This window comes from Crassostrea angulata, chromosome 3 (assembly GCF_025612915.1).
Source record: "Crassostrea angulata isolate pt1a10 chromosome 3, ASM2561291v2, whole genome shotgun sequence".
NCBI classification, from domain to species: Eukaryota; Metazoa; Mollusca; class Bivalvia; order Ostreida; family Ostreidae; genus Magallana; species Magallana angulata.
In genome coordinates, this window is record NC_069113.1 from 11,285,170 (window position 1) to 11,311,539 (window position 26,370).

Here is a 26,370-nt window from a genome sequence, read left to right on the forward strand (position 1 = left end):
CTCGATAAACGACATTAATTTACTAAATATACTATATCATTGTAGTCCGAGAAAGCTCTAATGTAATGTCTCAAGATTGTGGGAAGTCTTGATTTTGGAGCATGGTCTGTCAATATTTTTTTTCCCGTAGAGCTACAGTTCTGCAGCTACCCTGTACATAGTATTAAAATTGCCCTGTATATAGCATTAGTTAAAGTACATGTAGTCTATGACCCAATAAGCAGGGGATGTTGAATGAAACTATAATAAAGGTCAAGGCGGAAACCTCCATTATAGTTGTTGAAATTACCCACATAAAAGCAGATACAAACATATGTATGCGAAGTAATTTGCTTAAAGCAAACATTTTATTGCACAATGAAATAAACTTTTCTTTAATCATCATTCTTTATGCCAAAAGTTTCTGAAAAAATGTCTTTGTAAAGTGTTTGTCTACGTACGTTTGAAAATTATGAGACTCTCAGCTTCGATAAAAAGCAGAAAGAACATGGATGAACTCATTACGTTTTCTGTTGAACCCCGCCTAAATTTCTAAAGAATTCCGTAATGATTATTGCCTGTCGACTTTTAAAAGAAAGTCTGTCAAGACCGTTTGACATAATAATATTGATCAAGAAGCGAGAAGTTCATCGGATAAGTACCTATTTCTCGTACGTTGCCTCTTACAGAAGAGGCAAAAACATCTGACTATTTGCCTGGAAGTCAATATAACTGCTAAATTTATTTTTGTGAGAGAAAAAAAAGTTGTTTGACATTTGGGTAAAGGTTTGGATGGTTACTTGTTATTTTTTAAGTACTAAAAAGCGTCATTGCAGACACGACTTGATCATGATGCATCCTCTTATACGATGTCAGTTATTCATACAGTGTATCTACAAAGAGCTTATCAGCTCATGAAAGGTTCAAGTCAAGCGCAAAGGTTTGAGGTGAGAAGAGAAAAAATGAAACCCAGAATCAAGTCCCAGAAAGCGATCATATCTTTCTCTGCAAAAAGACGCTGCAATTTGGCCGAAAATGTGGGAACATGATGTTTTCTCAGGTGTGAGAAATTCGGCATCAAATACATTCTATAAAAAGTGTATAACTTTTGATTTGATATAACGGAGAATTCTTTGGGTGATTTTCTGGTTTCGCGTGAAACAGAAACTCGAGCAATATGTTTAAGTTTACATAAATACATTTTTTTACACTTGATGAATCATGACATATGTTTACATTACCAATTTCAAATATTTTTGTTAAGTAAAAACAGTAGTTTTATCTTTATTTTCAACTTGGAAAATATAGTTTACAAAAAATGCAAGCAAGCGACCAGCTGACAGCAAGTATAATTAATTATCTATCAGAAATGATATTTTAGAAGTGGTTGTGTGGTGACTTGGTCCAGTAATTGGTTGCAAAATACCAAAACGAGGCTTCCCACACAGAAACTAAAGATAGAGCGCAACAATGGTGCAAGTACTGCAATAGTACACAACCGCTGCGACTTCACCTCGAGACAGGACAGTCCGAATAGCATTAGTGACAGGAGTGATATGGTCAGGCCCTAGAGGACAGGGAAACTCGATTAATGGGATAAACAGCGCCGAACCCGGGTCTCAGAGGGCGCTAACCCAATGGTAGTTCACCCTGGTGTCTATCTTGTTGCCTTTTCCTCTCTTTTCCATGGTTATCTAATAGGTCATGCAAATTGAACAAAATAATTACGTTAACGTCTTCATTGACAAAGAAAAACATATAAAGATTAATCTTGGAGGTTTTCTGAGTTTTCTCTGGAGTGTTCAGCTCTGTGTAATAACGATTGCCTCGTCTCGTCTGCCACTTTTTTTGTTTCATTGGAGAAGAGAATTAAGCGCATACATGTACATGTAGATTTGCACAGTGACTATTCTAACCAAGTTTATTGCATGATATATGAAGGAAAAAATATTTTATTCCCGCCAATTTAATATGCCTTTTAAGTTATATCACTTTTTCATGTCTATAATTGCTGTCTTGGTGTTGCCTTTTCTTCGTATGTTCTAGATTTTGTAGTAAGCCTACAGAAATAAAATCCCGGCCGCTAACGTTTCGACTGTCTGATTGAATTAACTTAATGAAAATTTAATGCAATATCATGCCGATAAATTGTCTTAATAAGCAGTTCTTTGTCGCGCAAATTGCGCCATCAATTTCTTTTATTATACCAAGCAAAGGATTCTATAAGATCAAGAAAGATACCTGATTTCCGTTTTGTATACGCATAAATGCTAATCGAGATTTGATATTCTTAGTTGGATCGTACAAAGTTCTAGTATTCCAGTATACATGTATACGTTCTCCTGTAGAAAGGATATGCATATCCTTCAATATCAGCACATTTAATATTTCAAACTTTGTCACTTTATATACATGTTAAGAGTCAATAACGAACATTAAGTATAAACATTTCCTTTTTTTTGGGGGGGGGGGGGGGGGGGGGGGGTGACGCATTTGCCTTGGTCTGAAACATAGGGGCGCTATTTCCAGGGGCCTTTATTAAATATTTAGCTACTGTTGTCGATGGTTGAACACTTGAATACGTATGTGATCAAAAATACAAGTGTTATATATATTTTTTTTTAAACCGAAAGCCTTTTTTTTTTACCTTGTACTATTTCATTCCACTACAACGTTAATTCATGATGAAGACATTGGTTCAATATTTTGGATCCGGTTGACGGAGCCGATTTGCAAACTATCAATTAATGAAACAAAACAGACCAAACAAAGGTTACTCTCTAAATATCAGGCAATAAAAGCACAATAAAACGCCTCAAAAACGAATCTACCGCATTATTGAATAAAGAAACTAACCCCTGCAAAGAATTCAACGATTTCTGAGCGATGATAACGCGCCATGTTTCCTGGTACCAGACATCATTGAACAACGCACGCGCCCTTGTTAAATGACGTTACACATTTCTCTCAATATTTTCTTGAATGGTATCGGGAACACTTCCAATTCATGTTTTAGATTTTGGTTTGAAATTAGCATTACTGACATGCACACGTAAGTTATCTTTTGCAGGAGATACAGAGCAAAGGTTCTTGAATAATAAATAACGTATTACCACCTAAGAGTTGTTTCACGTATTTCTACCATTTACGCGATTCGTGGGAAATCCATGCATGCTACTGGCCTAGACCATATTACATATAGACATGCAATATCAGGTTATAAGGTCCCTGACACACTTTATACTAAAGTTGCCACAATCCGTCTCAAACTGATGAATTGTCTGGCATGGAGTCTGACAAATTTCTCCTGTTTTATGCTGTAACTCTGAGCTGTCAAATAAATACTGCTGTTGGTTCCATAATCGTAAAAACGAACTAAAACACATCGATAGAGTTTATTTTTGATGCTGGAAGCGTTCAATTTGCAAACTCTTTTGGCTCCGATATTTAGTATGGGGACCTTTGCAGTTCAACCCAATTAACAATACATGTATGAAAAAGTTCTGTTCATGGCATGTGTGCATTCTTTTGAAATATCTTGTGCCTAAATTAGCAACTCTCGTTATCTCTTTTGATGATGGCCCCGGACTACATGTATAATTAAATGAGTGAACTGATTTTCAACACTTTTGGTATATACGAGATCTATTTGCATTTTATCAGTTCGACAATGTCTTCATTATCTAATGAACAACAATTACATCACCAAAATATGCGCTCTCCGCTAGTATATTGACCAGAATTACAATAAAAAACGCTATTTGAATCTCTGCCACAAATGCTTTTATTGCATAACGTAGGGTCCCAAGTGCCTTGTATTCACCTTGAGTGACCTCAGTATAGCGAGGAAATACACGGCACCGTTGTAATGGCATAATGATGCATCGATGAAGTCTACTGGAATTTGCTGATCCGTACTGACAGACAGACGGAGCGGTCTCTAGGGTCCGGCGAAATGCAATCTTGACATTAATTCACGGGTCAGTGAAAGCAAGGAGCGACTCTTACTAGTAGAGCTGTGGTTGTGAGGGATTGACTGCCGGACTCCTTAGTTATTTACCCTTTTAATAAAAGATCAGTCAGAGCGAAGAGTGTATAGAGAAATCGTCCATCTGTGTTTACAACATAAACAACATGACCCCCTCGGAGTCGTGCTTCTGTTTAGATTGTCCAGGATTGCAGCAACTGCAAAGGACCTTGTGTTAGATCAGATGACCAATAAAACATCTCCCCCATTGTTCTGTGGTTTGGCGTAAACCTGTCAAAGGTCGAATAGGTTAGGTTGTTATTTATCCGGCTTGTCTTTGCATTTATCTCCTCTGGGCTCAGATTTTTTTGAGTTACTTGAAAGTTTACATTGCTACACTATGTCAAAATTTACGATTGTTTAGGTGTTCTAAATAAACAACCAAGAGATGATCTGTTAAAATGATGATATCATGTTTAAGACCACACAAGTGTTGGTGCTGATTTTTTTAGTCTTTTTTTAGACATGGTATTGACTTATATAAATTCTTCAACATCGCGTTGTCTACCGTAACATGCCTGATTGGTCGACGGTTAAATCGTCTCTTAGAATGCATTGTCTCCCAAAAGGTCGTGATCGGGTCCTAAGCGTCTGAAGTAGGTTTTGTGTTTCGTTTTGCCATGAGGATGAAGCAATGCCCGGTGCTCCAGAACTCTGCGCTATAGCTCCTTATAGACAAAGGTGTCCCTTCATTGGACTTAATTTTATAGCGGAGGAATTTGCCCATCTCTGCGTAATTATCTGTCTCCGCCAGGCGCTGCTCGTCATTTACATGACAATATTGGGGGCTATTTAATCCCAATAACTGTATTTAGATTGATTCTTCAATAAACAAGTCGCTCGGCATTATACATCATCCGGATATTCTCCATTCGATCCAAGCAAATCAATGATAATGTAAACTATTTCAATACACATTTCTCTTCTGACGTTTTGATTTGATATAAATAGGTTAAAGTTATCTTAAACTGTGCTTATTAACTTTTATACCTCGGCTGTTGGCATCCAGTTGTTTTATTGTAATAGAATACAATAAGTGGTCTTGTTGCGAAACTGGGTGCATGAGTTGAATTTCAATACATTATACTTTGTCCAAGAACCAATTTTCAGCACTTTTTGATCAACCGTTTGATATATAATCATAAATACTTCTGTAACAAAACTGTACTTATATTCACTAGAATTAAAATTGTCCATTTTTTTCCCCTGTTTAAACCCACCCACCAACTCATCCCTCAATCGCTTGAGGTTTTGATACGCAAACAAAAGCAGAAGTTTGCATTGAAAACGACATAAAAAGTACTCGAGTGATGATAATTAAAGGTTTTACGAGGTATTCCGAATGACTTCCAAAATGACAAAAGATGTTAAATATTTATAGTTATAAATCCCCGAAAGATATGTATTTTTGTTCCTGTGAATTTTTCGGGTATACTTAAAGGTCATATCGCATGTTTCTAAAGTAAACGACATTTTATATTTTTTGGCTTCCTTGTGTATCTAATAATTACTCCTAACAGTTTGTTAACGGTATAAAAGCGGTAATTAGCCATAATATCAATTTAGATATTGGCCCGATCGTTAAAAACTCGTTAATTAGATAGCGTGTCACGTGGTACAGTGACGTCACATGCGACCTTCTTCGAACAGCTGATTGTAAACAAATTGTAGGATTAGCATTATCTTCTTTAAATTTTGACATTCATTCACCATGTAAGTTGGGTTTTTTACATGCTGACTAAATTAAAAGAATCTTATTATTCAGTCGCACATGTTTGAGCCACTAGTACGGATAAAAAACGATGATATTGCCGAAAAAGCGACGATGAAGTCGGCAATGACGATCAAATTGATCGACGTGTAAACATTGTAAACACAACTTAGTAAGGATTGTAGCTCAAATAAATCTGTTAAAGGTGTTTATGTATTAAAATCTACAACAGTCTTGGTTTTTCAACTTTGACTATTTCTCGCGTAAACAATCAATATCGACAACTTGATCCATGACTTCTCCCGCAAAAAATAAAACTCACAGAAATCTCACATACCGTACTAAAATTATGATTTCTGCAGAGGTGAGCTACATGTATGAATGAAGAAATCATGTAGGCCTATACAAAACCGATGCATACATGAACGTATAGTTTAACAATAAGAAAAAGAAAACAGCTAATAAAGCGAGGCGGTATCCAAAATGGCGTCCCCTCTCGTTATTTTTCTCCGATGAACTTGCGCTTTGTACACAGGCCCCTGTGCATAAACTTCTATTAAAGAAGAATGCGCAAAAAAAAGAAATCTTAGAGTTTTTGTCATAATCGTATTGATTTAAATTGTTTTTTACTGACGGGTGTGTTTATTTAATAAGAAAAACAACAAAACAACACAAAATGGTAACCTGGGACAGGCTATAGTGTTCTGCAAGCAGAGATCATTCGTTGAAAAACTTATCATACCTTTTATCATTGACAATACGGGCCTTCATCAATCATTTTAAAGTTTAAATCATATTTTGAGTTTGATGGTCAGTATACAATCACCTCAAGATAAACACAGTGTCAAGGACAATAAGGTGATTTGGAACGAAATTAAAAACGGGTACAATCTACCTATTGTCTACTCTTCTGAGCTACTAAAGCTGTATTTACTGGTAATACACTCAACTGGAACTTGTTGCACGAAAACGTCACTCCATGGCAAATGAACTCCATTGTCACCGTGTAATGGCTGCCTTTACATTCGATCCACATTCAAACTGATCGTATGGTTTCTTACAATTATATTTATTAAAATTACCTTCCTAAACAATGTCAAGTGCTAAACATAATGTACCGACTTATATTTTTAAAGCAGAATTAATTTACTGAATTTTTTTTTCAATTGTACTTTAAACACGTGTGCTTAGAGAAAATTCGGACGACGCAAAACATTTCTGTATAAAATCGCTTCGTATGGTCATTAGAACAATAACATATTCAAACTAAGACCAATTCTGAATAATCATTTATTTCCTGTGTATTAATTTGCTTCCTGTGTATAGTGATTAGCAGCGTTCACGACCACAGGTAGACTGCAGGCCCCGGAGGCTTTCACACCTCTAGAAATTAAGCCCCGCCCTCACCTGAGATTTACCACCCGGTAAAAATGTTCGGCCTTTAAGTGGAGCGCATGGCTCAGTGGTAATGGGCGTTAGGCCAGAGAGCGAAAGGCCGCTGGTTCAAACCCCGCTGTAGTCAATCGATGTTGTGTGTTGTGCACTTAGACAAGGTATTTCATCTACACTGTCTCTGTCCACCCAGCTGATATTGGGTAATGGCTTACGCTGGGGGTTAACTTGCGATGGACTGGTGTCCCATCCAGGGGGGAGTCAATGACTCTCATCCGCTTAGCACCACGAAAACCGGGGATAAGCACTGGGCATATGCGCCTTCATGGCACAGAGAAAATTTTAACATTAACTTAACAGTCTACTCTTGACAAAAATTGAAATAAAAAATAATGAATTATTAATTTATCAAATAATAACAATTTATCAATATCTTTAACCAACTAATATCGTGTTGGTGGAGAGCAAAATTGTGAATCATCAGGAACCTATTTGAGGTTACATTCATGGAATTACGCGGCATCATAACAGTCACCTGATTCAATAGTTGCAATTGGTTTTCGATCAATCATTACGAACAGATCCTGAAAGAGGGGATATGGAGAAATTGACAGAAGTTGGAACATATCCCGTGGACTGAGGCTCGCGAGATATGACAATAATATGTAAACCCAGTTGCATAACAGGACGACTTGGCGCTTTATTGTATTTGTCAATTATTTGTTAATTGTCATTTTGATGGAGCGGAATCTCTGACGATAGTCATTCAGGATTTTAAGAAGATCATTGAAGACCCAGAATCTGCATCCGACAGAAGCTTTAGCCATGGAAAAGCAATCTGATTTGGGTCACCAGCAGAACAAAGTAATCAGGCTCCCCCATTCCGGTCTTATCACCACCAATATGTGCTTTATTACTCAAAATACCCGATATGGCATGTGGAAGCTTCTTGTGTCTCTCTCAGCAGCCGAGCCTTCGAGGTTTAACAATGGCGTGACCGTTAATTACGGCGTCATATTCTGCTCGTTATCCTCAGTAATTATGAGAATTTATCTGAGACAGTCAGTCATTGCGATGGAAAGATGTTTACACGTCTCAGATATGTTTTATATAAAAAACAAATGTTGTGCATTGTGGTAATAGTTTTCCCCACCGTGTAATTTAGTATTCAATTAACATTTACAAAGGTCGTGTGACGTGAGTCATGAAATCGTCATATTTCGCTATTTGAAATCAATTATAATTTCATTATTCACCATTTCAATTGGGAAGGACTACGCTCATAAAAAGATAAGAAGGGGGGATAAAATGCTTATGAAATTGACAATATCAGCGAATAAAATGATCTTTATTCGAGTCTTAACTGATAGTTCCATATGAGAATTGCATTTCTACAAATTCTCGATCTATGCTTATCATTAAGCGGAATTTAATGACTGAGGACCCGCGTATTCATTCTTAGAGTCTATAATGTGTATTAATTTTCAATGAAATTCTAATTTCTGTTTTTAAAAAGTGTTTTATATTCCCACTGTGTATATTTTGAATGCAAGACCCAAGTCCGAAATTGTTTCATATACATGAATGTGTATATTGTTCGTTAAAATATAATGCAAATCAATAAGGATAACAAAATTAAATGATTTTTATGAGATATGTGAATATGATGACCTGTTATTCAAACCAGACAGGTGTTTTCGCAGATATTTTAATCTCAAGTGCAAATATTATTTTTTGCGAGATTTCTATTTTCCTTTCTTTGTTGTTGATAAGTGAAGCATTTGAACTCAAGGAATAAGTCACATTATGAATCCCGTCAGATGTATTGCACAGTTTACATGAACATAACCATCAAAACCCATCGTCTCAAGCAGAAATACTCCTGATACTTTTCTTGATGCTTCCCTTATAGCTATTTTTGCTTTGTCGATCAGACCGTGTCAAAACAACGTATTACTTATGTCACATCTGCCCAGACCGATTTTGTCATTCTAGCTGGCTAGGATTGGAGAAAAATGTCCGGAGCGTGTCCGCTTATGACAGGCCAGACTGACCTCACCGCAGTCAGCAAGAAAATTATAGTGTTATTCGTATTTAACTGTACTTTTCCTCTGCTTCATCCTTGATCATTTCTTTTCCTACATAATTGTCCGCCAAAAAAGATGTTCTAAAAATAGTTCTTGCTGGTGGTTCAAAATGTAACTGCATTTTGGCGTGATTACTATGCGGCACCCCACTGGAGGCAAACGCGTTAGAAACCCCTCCACAGGGAGGCCGACGGTTTTATTATTACACCAAATCAAAAATATCTTTATTAGATTATAATTTACTCTGTTTTTGTGTGAATGATTTCGGTATAATTCCTCATCGCTCCGTCAATACCTCTCCTTGCGTCGAGTTTTATGATACCACTTGGCATGATTTCATTCTGCTTCCGAGTTTCCGCGTTCATATTTCTAAGATTTCAGATCCAGAAAACTTATTTATAAATGTTTATGAAATTGTAACAAGCGCTAACTTCATCCCTGTTGCCAGTCTCCCATACAACGCCGTGGAGTGGGTCTAAATCTCCTCTAATACGTTTCTCAAATTGGAGTGTTTTCGCTGTGTCTGGAAGCGATGCTATCATCTATTACTGGAACATAATTCGTGATTTAAACTCATCATCATGTTTGATCTTGTTTTTTATTTTATTGCTATATCTTGGCGGTGATAAAGCTTTCTTAACAGGTCGGCAACATTGCATGTATCTGCCATGAAGTTCAGTGAATTCGTGCATCATGACAAACCCTTGCACTTCTGGCATTTCTGTTATGTTCAACTGTCTGAGTATTATTCTATTCTTCTATTCAACCAACTCTTTAAGCATCCTCTAATTTGTAACCTGTCAATTTTCATCAAATTTTGAACACATCACGCGTTGAAAAACTGCACAAGTCAATTTATTTGTTTTATGGCGTACGCAGTTAAACTGCAAAAGTCTCATCTGCGAGTCCCATTCAACTGTCAATAGCCATTTACTATTGAGTGTTGCTACTCATTCAGAAATTCAGCGCTTGGACAGACCAAACAATCCCGTGGGTATAGACGGATATGAATTGAAAACAAAAGAAATTCCAAATAACCAATCTTATTCAAAATTTTGAAAGATTTCATGAATTCTTCAAACTTTCTAAAGGCATGGCTGACTTTTATATAAAGGAGGTTGACCCCCTCTTCTCGATATTCAGAGAATACATGGTCCCTTTTCTGGGGGATCGATAATTAATGAATACCCCCATCTAAAGCACAGATGACAGGGCCTTAAATCTGGGATAATCTCTGGTTACAAGTCGATCATCCTTGAAACGGTTAGTAAGGGGAAAAAATATATTTATGTTACTATGTCAATGAACTGACATGTCTGTCCGAGAATCGTGCTACATCGGCTTAAGGTGGGCCATTCTTTCCCACAGTCGCCGACTCGACAATTAACAACTTAGACTAATGAATAATTAAATTCCGATCCCGATTACCGACTCCGACTCCAAAATCGATGACAACTTTTATGACTTTCCTTCTAAAAAAAACAAATGTTGAAATCTTCTTTGCTGGCTAAGAGATAGCCCTTTAACATCTTTCAACGATAAATGAAAATATTATCAGATTCGGAAATGCTTTAATCTGTTGACTTTTGTTGAAAGCAAGTTCTTGGTCAATATTTAATTTGTTCAAATCACCGCTATTAAAGAGGAATCGTAGTTTTTGCCTTACGGTTAAATAATTGTCCATTTATTGGTTATTTTTTGTCATCAAAAGCTGTAGAAGTGATATTAAGGAAAAACACCGGTTCTGTTTTTGTTAAATTTAGAAACACTTGCACATTTTGCTTTTGATCGCCGAAGCAGACCGGTCCGTACTTCGTGCAGTGTCTATAACACACTTTCGGGGCCCAGCATTTAGCGCTGGATGTCTCGAGAGGTAACAGGCCAGTGACTACCAATCGAATGCCGCGCCGCTAGAGTCGAGTTGCGTGTGTTGTGACAGAGTTCCTCCTGCTGCAGAATCGGAGCACGTGGCTTTGATGATACAGGTTAAACTGCATCAAAAGGTGCACGGAACTGCCAGATATGACTGACAGGGGATACTTACCGACGTATCCGTGATTTGTCGGGGGAATGGTCTCGTACCCGTCTAAATGAATGGAGGTTACTTATTGTGAATTTATGGATTACGTTATTCTCTGGGATTAATTATTAAGAAATGAAGATTTTGAACCGGGACACTTGTTTTAGTGCCGTGGTTTTTATTTTGTTGACGATTTTTACAAGAGGTATGTTTATTTATTAAAATATTTTTTATTAACAATGACTGAAAAAAATTCTTGATTTAATAACATGACAATAAATAATTTATTTTTAAACTCGATATGATAATATTTAAAAATTTTAGTCATAGGGTATAAATGTCAGGAAATATGAAAGACTTCAAAGGATAGAATTTCTACATTCATAGCATTTGTAATGAAACTGGAGTCGAAACATTCAACATTTATGACAATGCGCCAAACTTTGCAGTGTGTACCCATTTAAAATCGCGAACTTAACCCTTCATATAGGACACCAGAGAGGGAACAGAAAGATTCGTGTTACATAAAACGTTGAAGGGAACTTCTCAACTTAACTTGTAATTGAATTAACAATATACATGTATATCTTTTAAACTTTTCATCTTTACATCCCAGTTCACACGTTCTGAAAAGCAAATATATGTAGTTTGAGTTATTTGGCATATCATTGTTCAGTGGAAATCTCTTTTCTTTGGTATTTGTTTGTGCACATAATCCGCTTAGCACGAGAAGGTGCCCTCGATAATAGCTTGGTAGATTTTCATGTCATTAAAACAAATTTCAAGATGATATCACGTAGAATGGGGAAGCGTGTAATTTCTTTAAACTGAATAATGTATTTATACGCGAGTCTCCAAAAATCTTTATTCAGAATTTTCAAGTACCCCATATAAACCAACAGGCTGGGTCAACGAGATCGTTACCGTTCATGATTTCACACTTTAACTATTTGAAGAACTTCGGTCTGCTCGAGAATGAGAGATTACACCCGCCCCCTATTTTACTTCATTTGTGTATTACTCACTCAGAAAACCCATGACATATAGACATAAATACCTTTCTGATATATTCAATAACTTTTAACATTACATTTAAATTGGTGAGACGGGATTCAAGACTTTCATCAACAAATTCTCACCGCAAATGCATTATGCTCACTTTTAGAGTGAAGGAAGAAAACATTTTCAGAAATTATATTTTTTATGCATTTATGCTCAAATTTACCACTCGCGGGCCCAAAATATTGTGATCAATTTCGTTGTTTTCATTGGTTTTAAATCTGTCGTAATCCCAGGTGAAAAAAGTGTCAACACTGTCCAATCTGCGGAAGCATCACATTGTCCTTTGTTATAGATTCTCATCTCGCTTAATTCTGTTGAATTTAGTTTACACAAACTAGCACCCACGTTTAATGAATATCATAAATATGTATGAGATACTACTATGGGGTAATATCTCTGATTTCATAATCTATTGTTAAATTCATAAGTATTCCTAAAATGACCTTTCAGGGGTTTTTTTCTGCAAAACTGCTAGACTATTCAATGCCAAAATTATTTTCTTCTGAAAGCATCTGTTTGGATAAATTTTGGCAACTATTTAGTAGGTCTTTGTGAAATATTCTTTGTCGATCCTATTTGTGTGTAACTATGTTAATGGGATATGGCAAAATTCATTATATGTAACGGATTTTCTCCTTGTAGTTTTTTTTTCTCTTTAATAAGAGTTCGTCTACGGATGGAATCATGTTTTAATGAAGAATTTTAAAAACCAAAAGCTTGCAATTAAATTCTTAATAATTGATTGCTTTACGAATTAGAAAGCATTTCAATAAAGTTTTTACATCAGATAAAGGGACAGAGAAATTGGAAAATTGGTATAATTCATTAATAATGTTTTTGTGTAAAAATGACTCGGATGGGGCTATTTAGCCCGCGATCGATCAAGTCCATGATATGGCGCCATCACCGGGCCCTCCTCAATGATAACCACTGGTCGTAAAAGACACTACTGTTTTATCTGTCTTCATCCAATTACTCAATTGCCTTTTCGTCCTCTTCGGGATTTTTTTTATCGACACAGTTGTATTTTTTTGACAGCAATCAAACACTACTTCATATTGTATCCTCCATTATGGAACTGCATTTTTTCTTTATTTCATAAACTGCTTGCCAATCTGTCGGCCCTTGGTTCTGAAGTCAAAGGTATATTCTAGACAGCTTTCCCGCAGGGGTGGACGAAAAGTAGTAATAATATTATGCTTTGGCTTTCAAATATTAATGTAAGCTTGTAAGCTTGAACGTGAAATGTAATTATGAGTAATTGACTGACTAATAAAATATTGACTTCCATTTGCCCGTCCCTCTCTATTAACACAGCGCTCGTAGACTTTATGGTACTTATGTATCCATCAGTTTAATTTGTTAACAATAATATTATGCTCTTTCTAGCCAATATTCTTTCATCTTTTCATAATGGAAATCTGTAATCTATGTATTCCATCCGCCTTTTTTCATTTATATCGCTTGAGCGATTTGATTTTTGTCGCATTTGTTTTTATTGCTTTTCTGTGTTATCGGGCCCCGTGAATAATTAGATTATCCGTGTTCTTAGATTAAGTTTATCAGATGTCACAAGTATCGGATGGAGCCATCAAATTTCAGCGCAAAAAAGGATTGAAAGACTTTTTTGTCTGAACTTATAAAATTAGACATGGCCGGTGTCTTTTATAACATGGTTAAATCAATTCAAAAAAAGCCATATTGCATAATTCTCGAAACAGTTCGCAAAGACCTCAAAAGGAGGAGAAAGATGAAGAATTCGGTTCAAAATGTATGGCTCCAATCAGTCCAAATATTAATCTAGATTTATAGGTGGAATTAGTGTTGATGGATAAGTCGGTGTGTTTTATGTTCCTACAGGCGACTGGCCTCCCATTGGCAACATTGTTGTAAAGTGTTTCATAAACAGACGGAACCGTTCTCGTAACCTCGTACACTTAAAAATTCCGGTGGTCCTTCAATGTATATCATACTTGATCAGATTTAGGGCGTTTTGTGCTGCTGAAAATGCAAATAATTACATAATTCCTCTGAAGGGATGAAGGTCAGAAACTGTTAGCACATTTGTGTGTTGCTGACTCCGTGCAAACGCGAACCAAGTCACACAGCCTCGTCTGTCAATGAAATATGGGGTCGATCACCTTAAGCTTATAATTTATGTTATCGAAATGCTGACTGAACAGTCTTATATATACAAAATATGAGGTTGCATCTGCAAAGTGCAAACATACGGGTTTTGGGTCTTTGTCTACGTGATATATGGGGTAATTCCATGACACCTGTCAGCATCATTGACCAGCACCATTATTAAGGGAACCTGTTGTCTCGTTTCCAGGGTGGGCGATAGTTTGTAGACTGGTACTTGTGGTGTACAAAAAACCCATCATGCTAACAGGGACATATTTTTGCGTCCATACCCTCCATTGTTATTAATTACTATAACTTCGTGTGACGCTAACTCAAGGTTGTATTGTCCTATAGGTAAGCAGTGACATTCACTAATTGTAATGCTATCTATTGGAATGATTTTTTCTTCTTTTTATTGTAATTATGTCATATTTGTCTGTATTTTGGGCTCTTAAATTAAACAGTATTTGGCATGTATTCTGTAATGTCAAAGATAAGATTAACGTTTTCTCTGTTAATTAACTAAGTTTATTAGGACATTTTAAGATACTTTACAACTTAGTTTCATTCGGATGCATCCAGCTCATGATTAGCGAATTATCAGTGCGAAATTAGACTATTCCATTGCACAAGATCTGTAATATTGATGAAAGTTTCATTAATCGCAGAATCAAACAATTGCAGAGGAACATTAATAAACTGTAATGAATCCCATTATCTGGGCTCTAGGATTCTCAGCTATTGTCATTTTATGACAATTCTCTCTTACTTCAAAGAATGCCGAATTGTCAATCTAAAACGTGATTATATAATATTCCACAAGCTTCAGTAAGTCGATGAGACTATCAAGTATTATTACCTACTTATGATGATGATATTTTATTATCATAATTACTATTTATAGAAATATGTGGACTTATTTTACGTTTATTATATATCATTGGGCATATTTTATGTTTTTATTTAAAAATAAAAAGAAGATTAACGTGATTCAGAAAATACTGCATGCATGCAGGAATGCAATATGTTCAAGGGAAAAAACAACCTGGGATTTTTCTGTATAAAAATGGCGGACATTGAAGGTGTTTGATGTATATTTTAGTACATAGAATCCTCCAGCAGTTTTGCGCAATTTTTCCGTCTGCAATTTCAATTGCAATAAATTGATTATAATTTTTTCTCGACCTATCGCCGTAATCTCTGTATAGACTCTCGTTAAATCTCAGCTTCAATTCAAGCTGTCTGTATCCCCGATTTGAACATTAAAATGGATTTCCACACGACTTGCAACAAAATATCGAAATAAATCAGAAATTATTGAAAAGAATATTGGCTTTTTATATTCATTCCTCCATAAAAAACATGTCTGAAAGAGACAGAATGATATATTTCAAATCAATTGCAAACATCTCTCTCTCTCTCTCTCTCTCTCTCTCTCTCTCTCTCTCTCTCTCTCTCTCTCTCTCTCTCTCTCTCTCTCTCTCTCTCTCTCTCTCTCTCTTAATAAAGAAGCTATTCAACAAAAAAAGACACTTATGTAACTCTACTTTTAGACCACAAGGCAGTCGTACATTTATATTCTGCTTTGAAGTTTTGTTACAGCAAACGCAAAATTTCAGTTGTTTCTTACCACGTTATATACTAAATGCAAATATATCGGGTTTAAAATTAGTTTATCGCAGATAATAACAAATTTGTCTGAAGTCTAATTTCTGGACAGGAACTGAGGTGGTTTTTATTTTTCATTCATTTACTTATAATGGTACATATGTTCGCTAATTTTTTTTCACATACGATTTTATATAACTATTTATCTATGAAAAACAGAAAACGTTTCTATACTTATCACGAGATCTTAAGTATCGCAAGTTGCAGTGTGCAGTGATATGATGATAAATTATTGCCAACCACATTCCAACCACATAAGTGGAATAATAGAGGGGCTCCGCTATCAGAGCGCACTTTGCGGTCTTTCATTTTTCACAATAGATATATTTTTTATTAAAGCTGCAAAACCCTTTATTTCATTCACAAAGATCCGTAAATAAGACGTCATCTTGGATCAGACACTAGTTATTTACTCACTTGACTTCTGCCAATGTTAACAATTGTATATTTTCTTGAAATACATTTGCCACACGTGAAGAAGCCCCTTAGTATTATTTTAACGGGCCTTCATATGTTTTGACCGAACGCCGTTACCAGATTTCTTTAATTGACCGATGTGAAATCACCCTGTAACGGTCCGCCTAAATAAACGGGAAATCGTAGTTTCTGAGAAATATCGCACATTTGAACAACCTCCCATTCACGCCAGATTGAGCGTCCATCTTCTTGTCCTCTGTAACCGAAATATCGGAGAATGGGGCACCAGTATTTTGGCTGGCAGGAACTACTGAGAGAGTACAGATAGAGAAGATGGAACTAACTGAGCTTGTTAAAATTAATAATGCGTAATGCGTGTTACGGGCAGACAGATTCCTTCCCGATGGATTCGATATGCCACACGCGATCACGCGTAGCATTCCTAGTGTACGAGAAGGCGCTAAGGTTCAACATAATAAATACCGAACCTAAATTGTTTGCGAATAATGATTACAGAATACTCACTAATGAATTATTTAATTTATAAATCACTTTGATAATTTTTATGAAACCTCAAAGGAAATTAAGACATTTACAACATGAAAAGAAAATTAAAGTATTAATGATTATGCTAATACAAGAGACAAAGATATTTTTCGAGTAGAAAAAAACCTGTTCCAGATTTGGAAAAGAAAAGCAACATACTCCAAGTTTGAGCGGTATATCTGCCAATAATCAATGTAGTAATTAACGATGATAATGTATTTTGCGTGTTCATTTGAAGCAGTTATGCTGTTCTTTCATGTTGTACTTTTTTTTTAAAATGGTCGTTGCCCAGTTACGTAATAATCTAATACGATTCTTTGTTCTCTCTTAAAAACCAAGATTAAGCATGCGACGGTGGCGTTCTCATTAGAGAATTAATGGCCGATGAAGCCGCCCAACAAGTTTTAAACAGTTTATCAAATATCGTTCTGATACATTAATTTAAACAAATTGCTATTTTCAAGCGTTTTAGTATCGTCAGATTCCGAGAGACGCTTGGCATATTTGTGGAATAAGTAACTGTTACATACAAGTTACGACATTCAGCTCTGCGTTTGTTACTGTGTCATACCGCAACAGCAAGCTTGTTCTTGTAGAAATTTATTGGCACTGTCATTAATCACTACAAAATGAGCGTCAGTTTAATGAGAGAGAAAGAAAACAACCAATCTGTACGACAGTTTGGTTCTTATTTTAAAGTCACGTCTTAATTGAGAAATGCACGTGAAAACAATCAGAACTCAATCTTAAGCAGGTTCTTAACAATGGGTTGAACGGCGTACGTTTTCTTTTGAAATTATAATGTTTATATTTATGTATAGAAACCATCTGTGAGCTTTCCTCTTTCTACTGAATTCATCTAAGACCAACTATAACTATTGATGATATCACCTCCTAGAAACAAAGCCCTATAAATCCCAACGGGGCTATACAGAGCCACAATCAAAACACTTCTAGCCATGCTGAAAGTCTTTAGAGATCATTAATTGCGCAATCAAAATGTATAAATTTTCACGATATTGCAGAGCAGTGGAAAATAAGGTGGCATCATTAAGTTGTGTGTTTGAAATAGCTCCGACATGTAATTGGATAAATACTTCCAGGATGCGAAACAGATGATTTATGACATGAATTATTTGTTCCAAGTCCTTCTCTTTGTGAAGTCTTGAATGGTTTTTCAATCGTTTTAACCTATTGGGGAAAAATACAGCGTCAAACTTAAACGATGGGTGGCGACGTCAAAATACGGCATAAAAGTTAAATGGCGTCCGAAAACAAACGAAGGAATGCCATTCTCACTTTATCAACCATTACCCTGTTTTGTTTGGTCGAAAAGACTTTTCTTTCTATATTTTGAAAAACTATATGTATCAACGATGTATCAAAGAAGAATTAACACGTTAAACCTTTTCCAAGAACTACTTTTGATTCCAAACTCTTGATGACAAATGTTTAGCCATATTGGCTAATGGGTCATTTTTGCAATATTCATGTAATGGATCAATTAGATATGCCTCGCTGAATCAAACGCGGCCATCTGCTGAAAAACACCCTTTTCCCATCAGTTGGTGAAAACATATAAAAATTCAAAGTTAGTGTAATATAGAATTGTAACTTAAGATATCTGTGCTAGATTCTTGGGTTATTTTGGGTTTCAAAATTGAATCAAATTCTAAAAGCACAACACTATTTCCTTTTTTAATACGTTTTTAAAACCGCTTTTTAAAACGTGCATTAATCTATATTCTATAAGGCAGATTGTAATCATATGTGCAAATAAATAATTAATACAGGTGATACTCGATGGCTCGAACTTCGATCTCTCGAAGTTCTTGATCTCTCGAAGTGAACTCACGGTCCCAATTTTTTTTCCTATATAACTAAGTAAATTAACTCTTGATCTCTCGAACTCCGATTTCTCGAAGTTCTTGATCTTTCGAAGTAAAACCTGGGTCCCGTTATACAAATTTCATTGTTTTTCACTCTTAATAAACTCGAAGTGCACGTGGTTGCTGTGTACACACGCGGCCAAACAAGCGTATAATAATTATTATAGCTCCGCATGGACCTTACCTGGACGGTTGAGTGAATTCCTGGGGTTTTATACTTGGGGTTTGTATTTGGTTTTATATATTCAAATTGTTTTCTTTCGACAGCTTTCGGGTCACGTCACGGAGTTTCGGGCAGGTACCCGATCCCGAAGTTTATGGAGACGGACACCAATCTGACGGCGAGTGCTGGCGATAGGGCAGTGCTGGTCTGTAGGGTGGAGAATCTGGGGACCAGGGAGGTGAGGAACAAATCAATGCTACACCGGCGATTTTTTATTATTATTATAAAATTCATATTTATATTATTAAATTTCATTTTTTTTTTGGGCGATTTGAACTTAGTTTTTGCATATATGATTCATACAATGGATTGGAAACAAGTTCTTACAAAAATCTCTCTTAATATGTTCATGCATGTAGTTACTGAACTTTTTATACTGTATATATATTACGGTTATACAAACATAAATTTATCTGGTTTAGCAATTAAACATGTTGATTGTCGATCCTAAACTCAATGAGCCCATAATTAAAATATGTATACATAAGTCAAAAAAATTGTTTTTGCCATCTATCTGATGATAATTTATTCCCTATGACAACCTCTCTATGATGATAATGTCATCAATTTGTTGCAGTTTATCAAATAGATGCTTTCTTTCTTGGAAATACATGTTTATTTTCAAGAAAAAACATGACAATTTTTTCCTGAGCGCTCGTTTCGTCGACGCGGATGTATGTGTCGTGTTGTGTCTACAATGTATCAGAGATTCTGTGATAATTGTCGAGGAACCTTCAGAAAGTGCGAGCAAGTATAGGGTCAAGTTGTGCAGAACAGCCGTTTTTGTCCTTATCGTATAGAAACGCATGCTTATCATCATCTATAACCACCACGAGATCAAGACATATACATGCAATGCTCAAAGAGTAGTCAATGGTATGGACATTTGGTACACAGGAAGGCACTGAATATGTCACAACATTGCGTTGGCCGACATTTACTTGGCGAACTCAAGAACAAGTGCTCACCTACAAAAAAAAACTACAGAGAAATAAATTTTCATTTGGCCAAACAACCCCAAGAACCCCAGCGTGTCGTGCGGTACGATAATCAAAGAATCGGTGCAAATCTGCGGAGCCATTCTCATCAGCGGTTGACAAATTCCCACCCAATTCCATTAATTACAGTTGGTTGTAGTCTGAGAGTAACTAGCCCGGTAGCGTGATTCAGCCAGAACAAATGAAATTACCGAGATATTGTCTAAAAGATCAAAACTCGATATCGTGAATTCAATTGCAGGAAGAGCAGGTTGTGGACACCTATTGCACATATAACCTCCCTCTCAACTCCAGACGTCAACGCACAGACAAGCCATGACTGGGAGCTATTGTTTATCAATTGTTTGTGATGAGTGTTTAATGACTCGCCACCTATTCCATTATTTCATTAAGAGTAGGTAGCAGAAACCGAGTAGAAGTAACGGAGAAATAATCACAGTAACCCCATTCAAGTCAGGAGTTTTCTCTGAAACCTTTTGGTTTGTTTTTTTTTATGTTGCTTCTTTCGATCTGATTACCACCTGATTGAGTATGAGGATGCGTAACTTAAAAATTTAGTTAGACCCTGCAAAGAGAAACCTTCAACGTTTGAGTAAAGAGAAAAATAGGAAACACGTATTTGACAGAATAACGTATTTCAGTTGTTCTTCAATGCTTTCTCTTACATATCAGAATAAAAATGTATAGTTCATTGTTTGATACACATGTATTTTTCCAACTTAATCGACATATGATCATGAAACTCGTTTAAATCAAGAACACTGTCCAGAACCTTTCAATGTGTGGTCTACGCTACAAATAAATTTTATAACATACCAAACATCGTAAAATTCCAGTACCCACGTTTTTAATCAGTTTTGACAATTTGTTTGTAAGTAAATTTTCTCCAAAGATTTTTGCAACGTATTGCTGATGAATCAAAGCATAACTTAGGCAAAATATGCGTCGGTCTTACAAAAGGACATGATGTACTTATTTATCACAAAATGGTGTCTTATTTTTGCGAGAAATTAATGATTGTCTTTTTATTTCTTTTGAAGATAATCTGGAGGAAGCTGCCCAGTGTGACGCCATTGACCATTGGTGGATATGTTTACGTCAACGATGTAACCATTTCTGTGGAGCATGCGCGGGAGTCAGAGGACTGGAAACTGATTATTTCCGGTGCACATTCCAGACACAGCGGGGAGTACGAGTGTCAAGTGCCCACTGCCGACAAACAGATGCGGAAGCAGTTCTACCTCACCGTTACAGGTAAAGCTGGCCAGCGGAGTCATACCTAGCTGGTGTCACATTAAAGTGGCTTTGACAAGGGAGTGTGTACATTATAATCATCAACAGTCAACACAGTCAAATCGCTGCCAACAGCAGATCCCTATTCCCTATATCAAACAGAATATCCTTGACTTTTCGTACTCCAAAACATCCTAAATCAGATCGAAAATACAGCCTGAAGATTAAGTAATATAATGCGTTTCAGAAAGAAAATGCTTGTGCATGCATCTTGAATAAACTAATTTATATATCTTAAAAGAATTCTTTTAGAGCGATTTTCCTCAACAGAGCGTGATTTTTTTTTATGTATTTTAAAAAATATCGGGATTCTAAGAGCGGGAATTATTGGTTAGAACTCTAACACACACCCAAACACACACTGAGCTCTCTCTCTCTCTCTCTCTCTCTCTCTCTCTCTCTCTCTCTCTCTCTCTCTCTCTCTCTCTCTCTCTCTCTCTCTCTCTCTCTCTCTCTCTCTCTCTCTCTCTACAACAATAGAGGCAATCCGTTTCTCGACCATTATAAAGTACTTCAGGAAAATAGGTCCGACAATTGTGTTTTCGTCAAATTACTGTCATCTTTGATATATTGTTGGTTTGGCCTATCTTAGCAATCTTTGACACCCTTCCATATCCGCTTCCGTTATGAGTCACATGATGCGCATACATTACTTGCTAAAGAAACGGTTTATTTATTGAGATGAGAAAACTTTGCCACCACCACTTGGAAAGGAAAACATCCACACAAATTTAAAGATATGGAACTTTGCTTTTGTGTTGTTGTAAAATATATTATTTGTCTGAGGTAGAGGGTACAGTATATATTCAAAACGGCAAATAAATTGGTTACTATAGTCAACATTATAAATAAAATTTTAATCTTATTGCCTGCTAAAGTGCATCTCAATTTAAATGCCACCGATGAAGCTTATATTTAAGAATTAAAAGTCCTAAAGGTTCCATTGCCAAAGTATAAGAATGCGGTTAATCTGGGCCGCATCGATAGAAGAATTGTGCATCTGAGTATATTAAATATTATGACCAGTTCTCCTGTAATCACTGGTTTATAACTTCCTATGGAAGGTTATAGGGTCACAGACATTAATTTAAAAAGAGTTGGAAAAATTGATAGGTATACCCACATGACCCCTCACCCTCAACCTTCCTGTTTTAAAGTATGCTTTTTTATATTCTCTTTACAATATTAATAATGTTTATTTGATTTAGACATTGATACCATGTTGTATTATCTTAATATTGTAGAAAAATCCGATCGCTTTCCACATCAGTCTCATTCAAAAGAAGGTAAATGAATGTTGAGAGAGAGAGAGAGAGAGAGAGAGAGAGAGAGAGAGAGAGAGAGAGAGAGAGAGAGAGAGAGAGAGATCGCAATCAAAAGAATCTTTTTGTGGAAACTATTCATGACAACTCCAGTTTTCTGTTTAGAGCCATTCAGATACTACTGCCATGTTTTACTGTTTCGTTGATGGTATTTTCGAGTCTGATAAGGAGCTAATAAAATGTAATATTCCTTTGATTTGAAATTTAAAGACGACTTTAATTTGAGTTTCATGGCTTTATAATTCCAAGTAACGTAAGCCTTCTTTGTCCTCTATCTTGCAGTCATCTACATATCTGACAGACAGCATGTAAATACGGACGAACCGTTCGAGATATCCTGCAATGCCACAGGAGATGACTTCGTTCCTGATAATATTGACTGGTTTAAAAATGGTCAAAAACTTCAGAGTGATGTCGAAAAAGGTGTCAGCATCAAATTTTCTGTGAGCATGGAAACCAAGACGATCAAGAGTACGTTTCGAGTCGCGCACGCGAACATGACCGATGCCGGAACCTACACGTGCCGCACGTCCAACAGTCTCGTGGAGTCCACATCAGTCGTTGTGCTGTATGGTTAGTACAAATAAATGATCTTCATTTATCATTAAATCACACTAACATTGCGCAACAAAGACTTTTTGTCACCATTAATTGACATTAGGAGTGATAGTGTTTAACGTCTTCTGATTAGACGGGATGCTGATATCAGAATACTGGTCCGTATCTCGGTTGCTTGGTTAGCAGAAATTGCACTCTGTTGCCATTAAACAGTGTCATCTTACTCCAAACATTAATTTGCAAATCGAGTTCGATTTGTATCCCAAGACATCACGGTTGGGAACTGATTGATTTTAGGCTTTGGCTGTTTGACAGGGTTTGATAAATGAGACACTCGGCAGATTGAATTCCCCCCAGACGTGGTTTTTGGTTAACAGGACAGGATTTTTTGTATTTCCTGGTTACGCAAGCATTCATTGTTTTCCATTTTTCATACGTGTCAAAAATCACAAGACACTTCAATATGTCCAGTGCAAACTAATTCTTGCATTTCATTGGGAAGTATGGAATTACATATCATTTAGTCTGTTCTGAACTCGATACATGTATAAATAGTCATTGATTATTTGTGTTAAAAGGAATGTCAAGTCTAAAGCTTTATCTACTTCTTTTTTCAGCTACAAGCAAGAACAGCAAAAGAGGTAAGATCAATGGGGGAGATGCACCGACCCGCCTACAGGTTTTTTTTTTAATTACGCGGAATTTAATCAACAGCCGAATTACAGCCCAAAGTCCAAGATCCTTTTACTCGACAAGTAGCAGAATTTCTTAGTTGTCTTTTTTTTTCTTATTAGAAAATAACTTTGTAGAAGTGGGTTCTATCGCTAATAGTTACATATCTCCGACCAATTAGACGCTAGCATGCATCTGAGCTCCTGTAAATTGAGCGCAGTAAATTGTCAGTCTTGGAAGAATTAACGAACTAACTTGATACATTATGTACATAAGGGTTGTTAAGAGAACTTAATTTCTACAATTTTGATATATATACATCTTTTTAACAGTCCTTAATCTAATAAATGTATTTTGAAAATATATGCACTTGCGGACCAATGAATCAAAATTCATTATAGAATATGAGGTTTTAACTTTGAAGACGTCTAATTATTAAACTCGTTTGATTTGTGAATGTCTATTTTCTCTTTTTCCAGTGATTTACCCAGAACAAGTACACTCGCCTTCGTCCTGGGCCAACCATCTTCATTCGTCGCCCTCTTGTCATCTGTTTATATCAATCATAATTGTTTTGTTACACATGGTGTGAAAATGTTCTCTAATTTATTTTTTTAATATGGCCAGTTTTCTACAAATACAAACAGGTACATGTATAATGGCGTGTTCTGACGGCGTATGACTCCCACTACCACAAACTTTCAATATAATATGTAGCACATATACTACATATGTATATATTTGGAAAAATATCCTAATGGCGACAACTGGTTAGCATTCGTCAAATTTATGAGAATTAGTCAACAGTCTCAAAATATTCGAGATTCTTGTGAGTTTCTGCTTTAAGAGACTGTTCCTTTTAACGGTTTCTCCGATTGCTGACTATCCATTTCGGACTATTTACACCAAACATGGTTGTCCGCCACATCGGTGTGGAGTTTCAATGCGCATGCCTGCCATCTATAAGGTAAACTGTGTAGGCGCGAACGTTATTGTGTCAAATCGATTATCAACTTAATTGTGATTTGAAGTTTGCACATTTTTATATTTAATAATCTGGTTTTTGTTTATGGTCATATTTTATTCACGAGTCATTGATTTGATAACATTTCATATGAATTTTATGTATGTATTCAACCTTTCTAGACACCTGCCATTGTATTATAGCTATTATAATATTTCACGTTTTATTCCCCCTATTCATTCCACTTCGACATAACGTTCATGTTGTTTTCATTTTATTTTCAACTATATCATTGTCTACAAGTTGCAATTCAATTCGAATGTATCTGGTAAAAAATGCTAAATCTTGTACGTGTGGAAAACAGTCATGTACAGGTAATATTTAATAGTTTCTCGACTTGTTTGTATTATTTAAAAAAAATCGATGATTAACAACATCAACAAATATCATTTATAACGAGTTTATGCGTGACATGGTATATTTTCCATGTGTCGAATGCCACTGACGAAATCATGTAGGTCAACATACGTATATATTGAGACAGTTTATAGACGTTTTACTGTGAATTTGAATATTAATTAGAAAATTTGATTTGAAGTAATTTTCATTGTTTCAAATAAAACAATTTTAACATTTACAGATTTTTTCTCTGTATACTGTCCTTACCTCTCTAATTAAGTCACGTGGAGTTATACTAGTTTATTTAATTCTGTACCAAAGTATATGTCACATGAATAAATTGTTTCAATTGTACGTTAGACTTGGTCTTTTTTTACTACATCGTCAGAACGTATCTTTATACACTGACATGGATGTTGGCATGCATTGTCACAAAAATCTCTCTCTCTCTCTCTCTCTCTCTCTCTCTCTCTCTCTCTCTCTCTCTCTCTCTCTGGGGTCTGCGTCGATGAGATCTTAGAGAAAGTATTTTAAGCAAGTTGCATGGAGTTATTGTAACTTGACTCTCGGGGGTACATGTGGAACCTCTGCCGAGGTTTACATGTGAGAAATGGATCAGTTCACATGTATTGAACCCCCCCCCCCCCCCCAGCGGTTTGTGTAATTTGCGGGGATGTTGTACTTTTACTGTTGAATGTAGTTACACTTGTACAAGTCAATAGAACGTAAACAGTCACAAATCGGTCAATCGTAGGAGGAAATCTAAATTACGTAATTACCGGTATAATGGTATCTCACTCGTCATGTTTTAAGTTCACTACGCACGTAATCATTTTCTTTTAAATCAGTATAAATATATTTATGAATTTAGCACAGAAATATTAACATTTCATTATTACACAATATTCATCCAGAAAATCGAAAATCGATCCATGATAAAAAAAAAAAACACGTAAATTTTTCCAAGAACTATGTTTTCATGCGGAACGTTTTCTAAAAATAAAAATAAGAATAGT

The 26,370-nt window shown here is 35.9% G+C and overlaps 1 protein-coding gene across 2 annotated transcripts in view; it reads left to right on the plus strand.

Annotated features, from left to right (window-relative positions):
* Positions 1–25,708, plus strand: part of LOC128177998 (hemicentin-2-like) — a 31,701-nt gene extending 5,993 nt beyond the window's left edge. Inside the window, exons 1-7 of one of the 2 annotated variants that reach the window (XM_052844947.1) lie at positions 10,999–11,421; positions 19,193–19,326; positions 21,187–21,400; positions 22,684–22,725; positions 23,044–23,334; positions 23,937–23,960; positions 24,471–25,708. In XM_052844947.1, coding sequence (XP_052700907.1) covers positions 11,352–11,421; positions 19,193–19,326; positions 21,187–21,400; positions 22,684–22,725; positions 23,044–23,334; positions 23,937–23,960; positions 24,471–24,583 — 888 coding nt within the window. In that variant the 5' untranslated portion in view covers positions 10,999–11,351 and the 3' untranslated portion in view covers positions 24,584–25,708. Of the gene's footprint in view, positions 1–10,998; positions 11,422–19,192; positions 19,327–21,186; positions 21,401–22,683; positions 22,726–23,043; positions 23,335–23,936; positions 23,961–24,470 lie in introns of those variants that run through there. The other variant, XM_052844948.1, reaches the window with a different exon arrangement.
* The last annotated feature ends 662 nt before the right edge of the window (positions 25,709–26,370 follow it).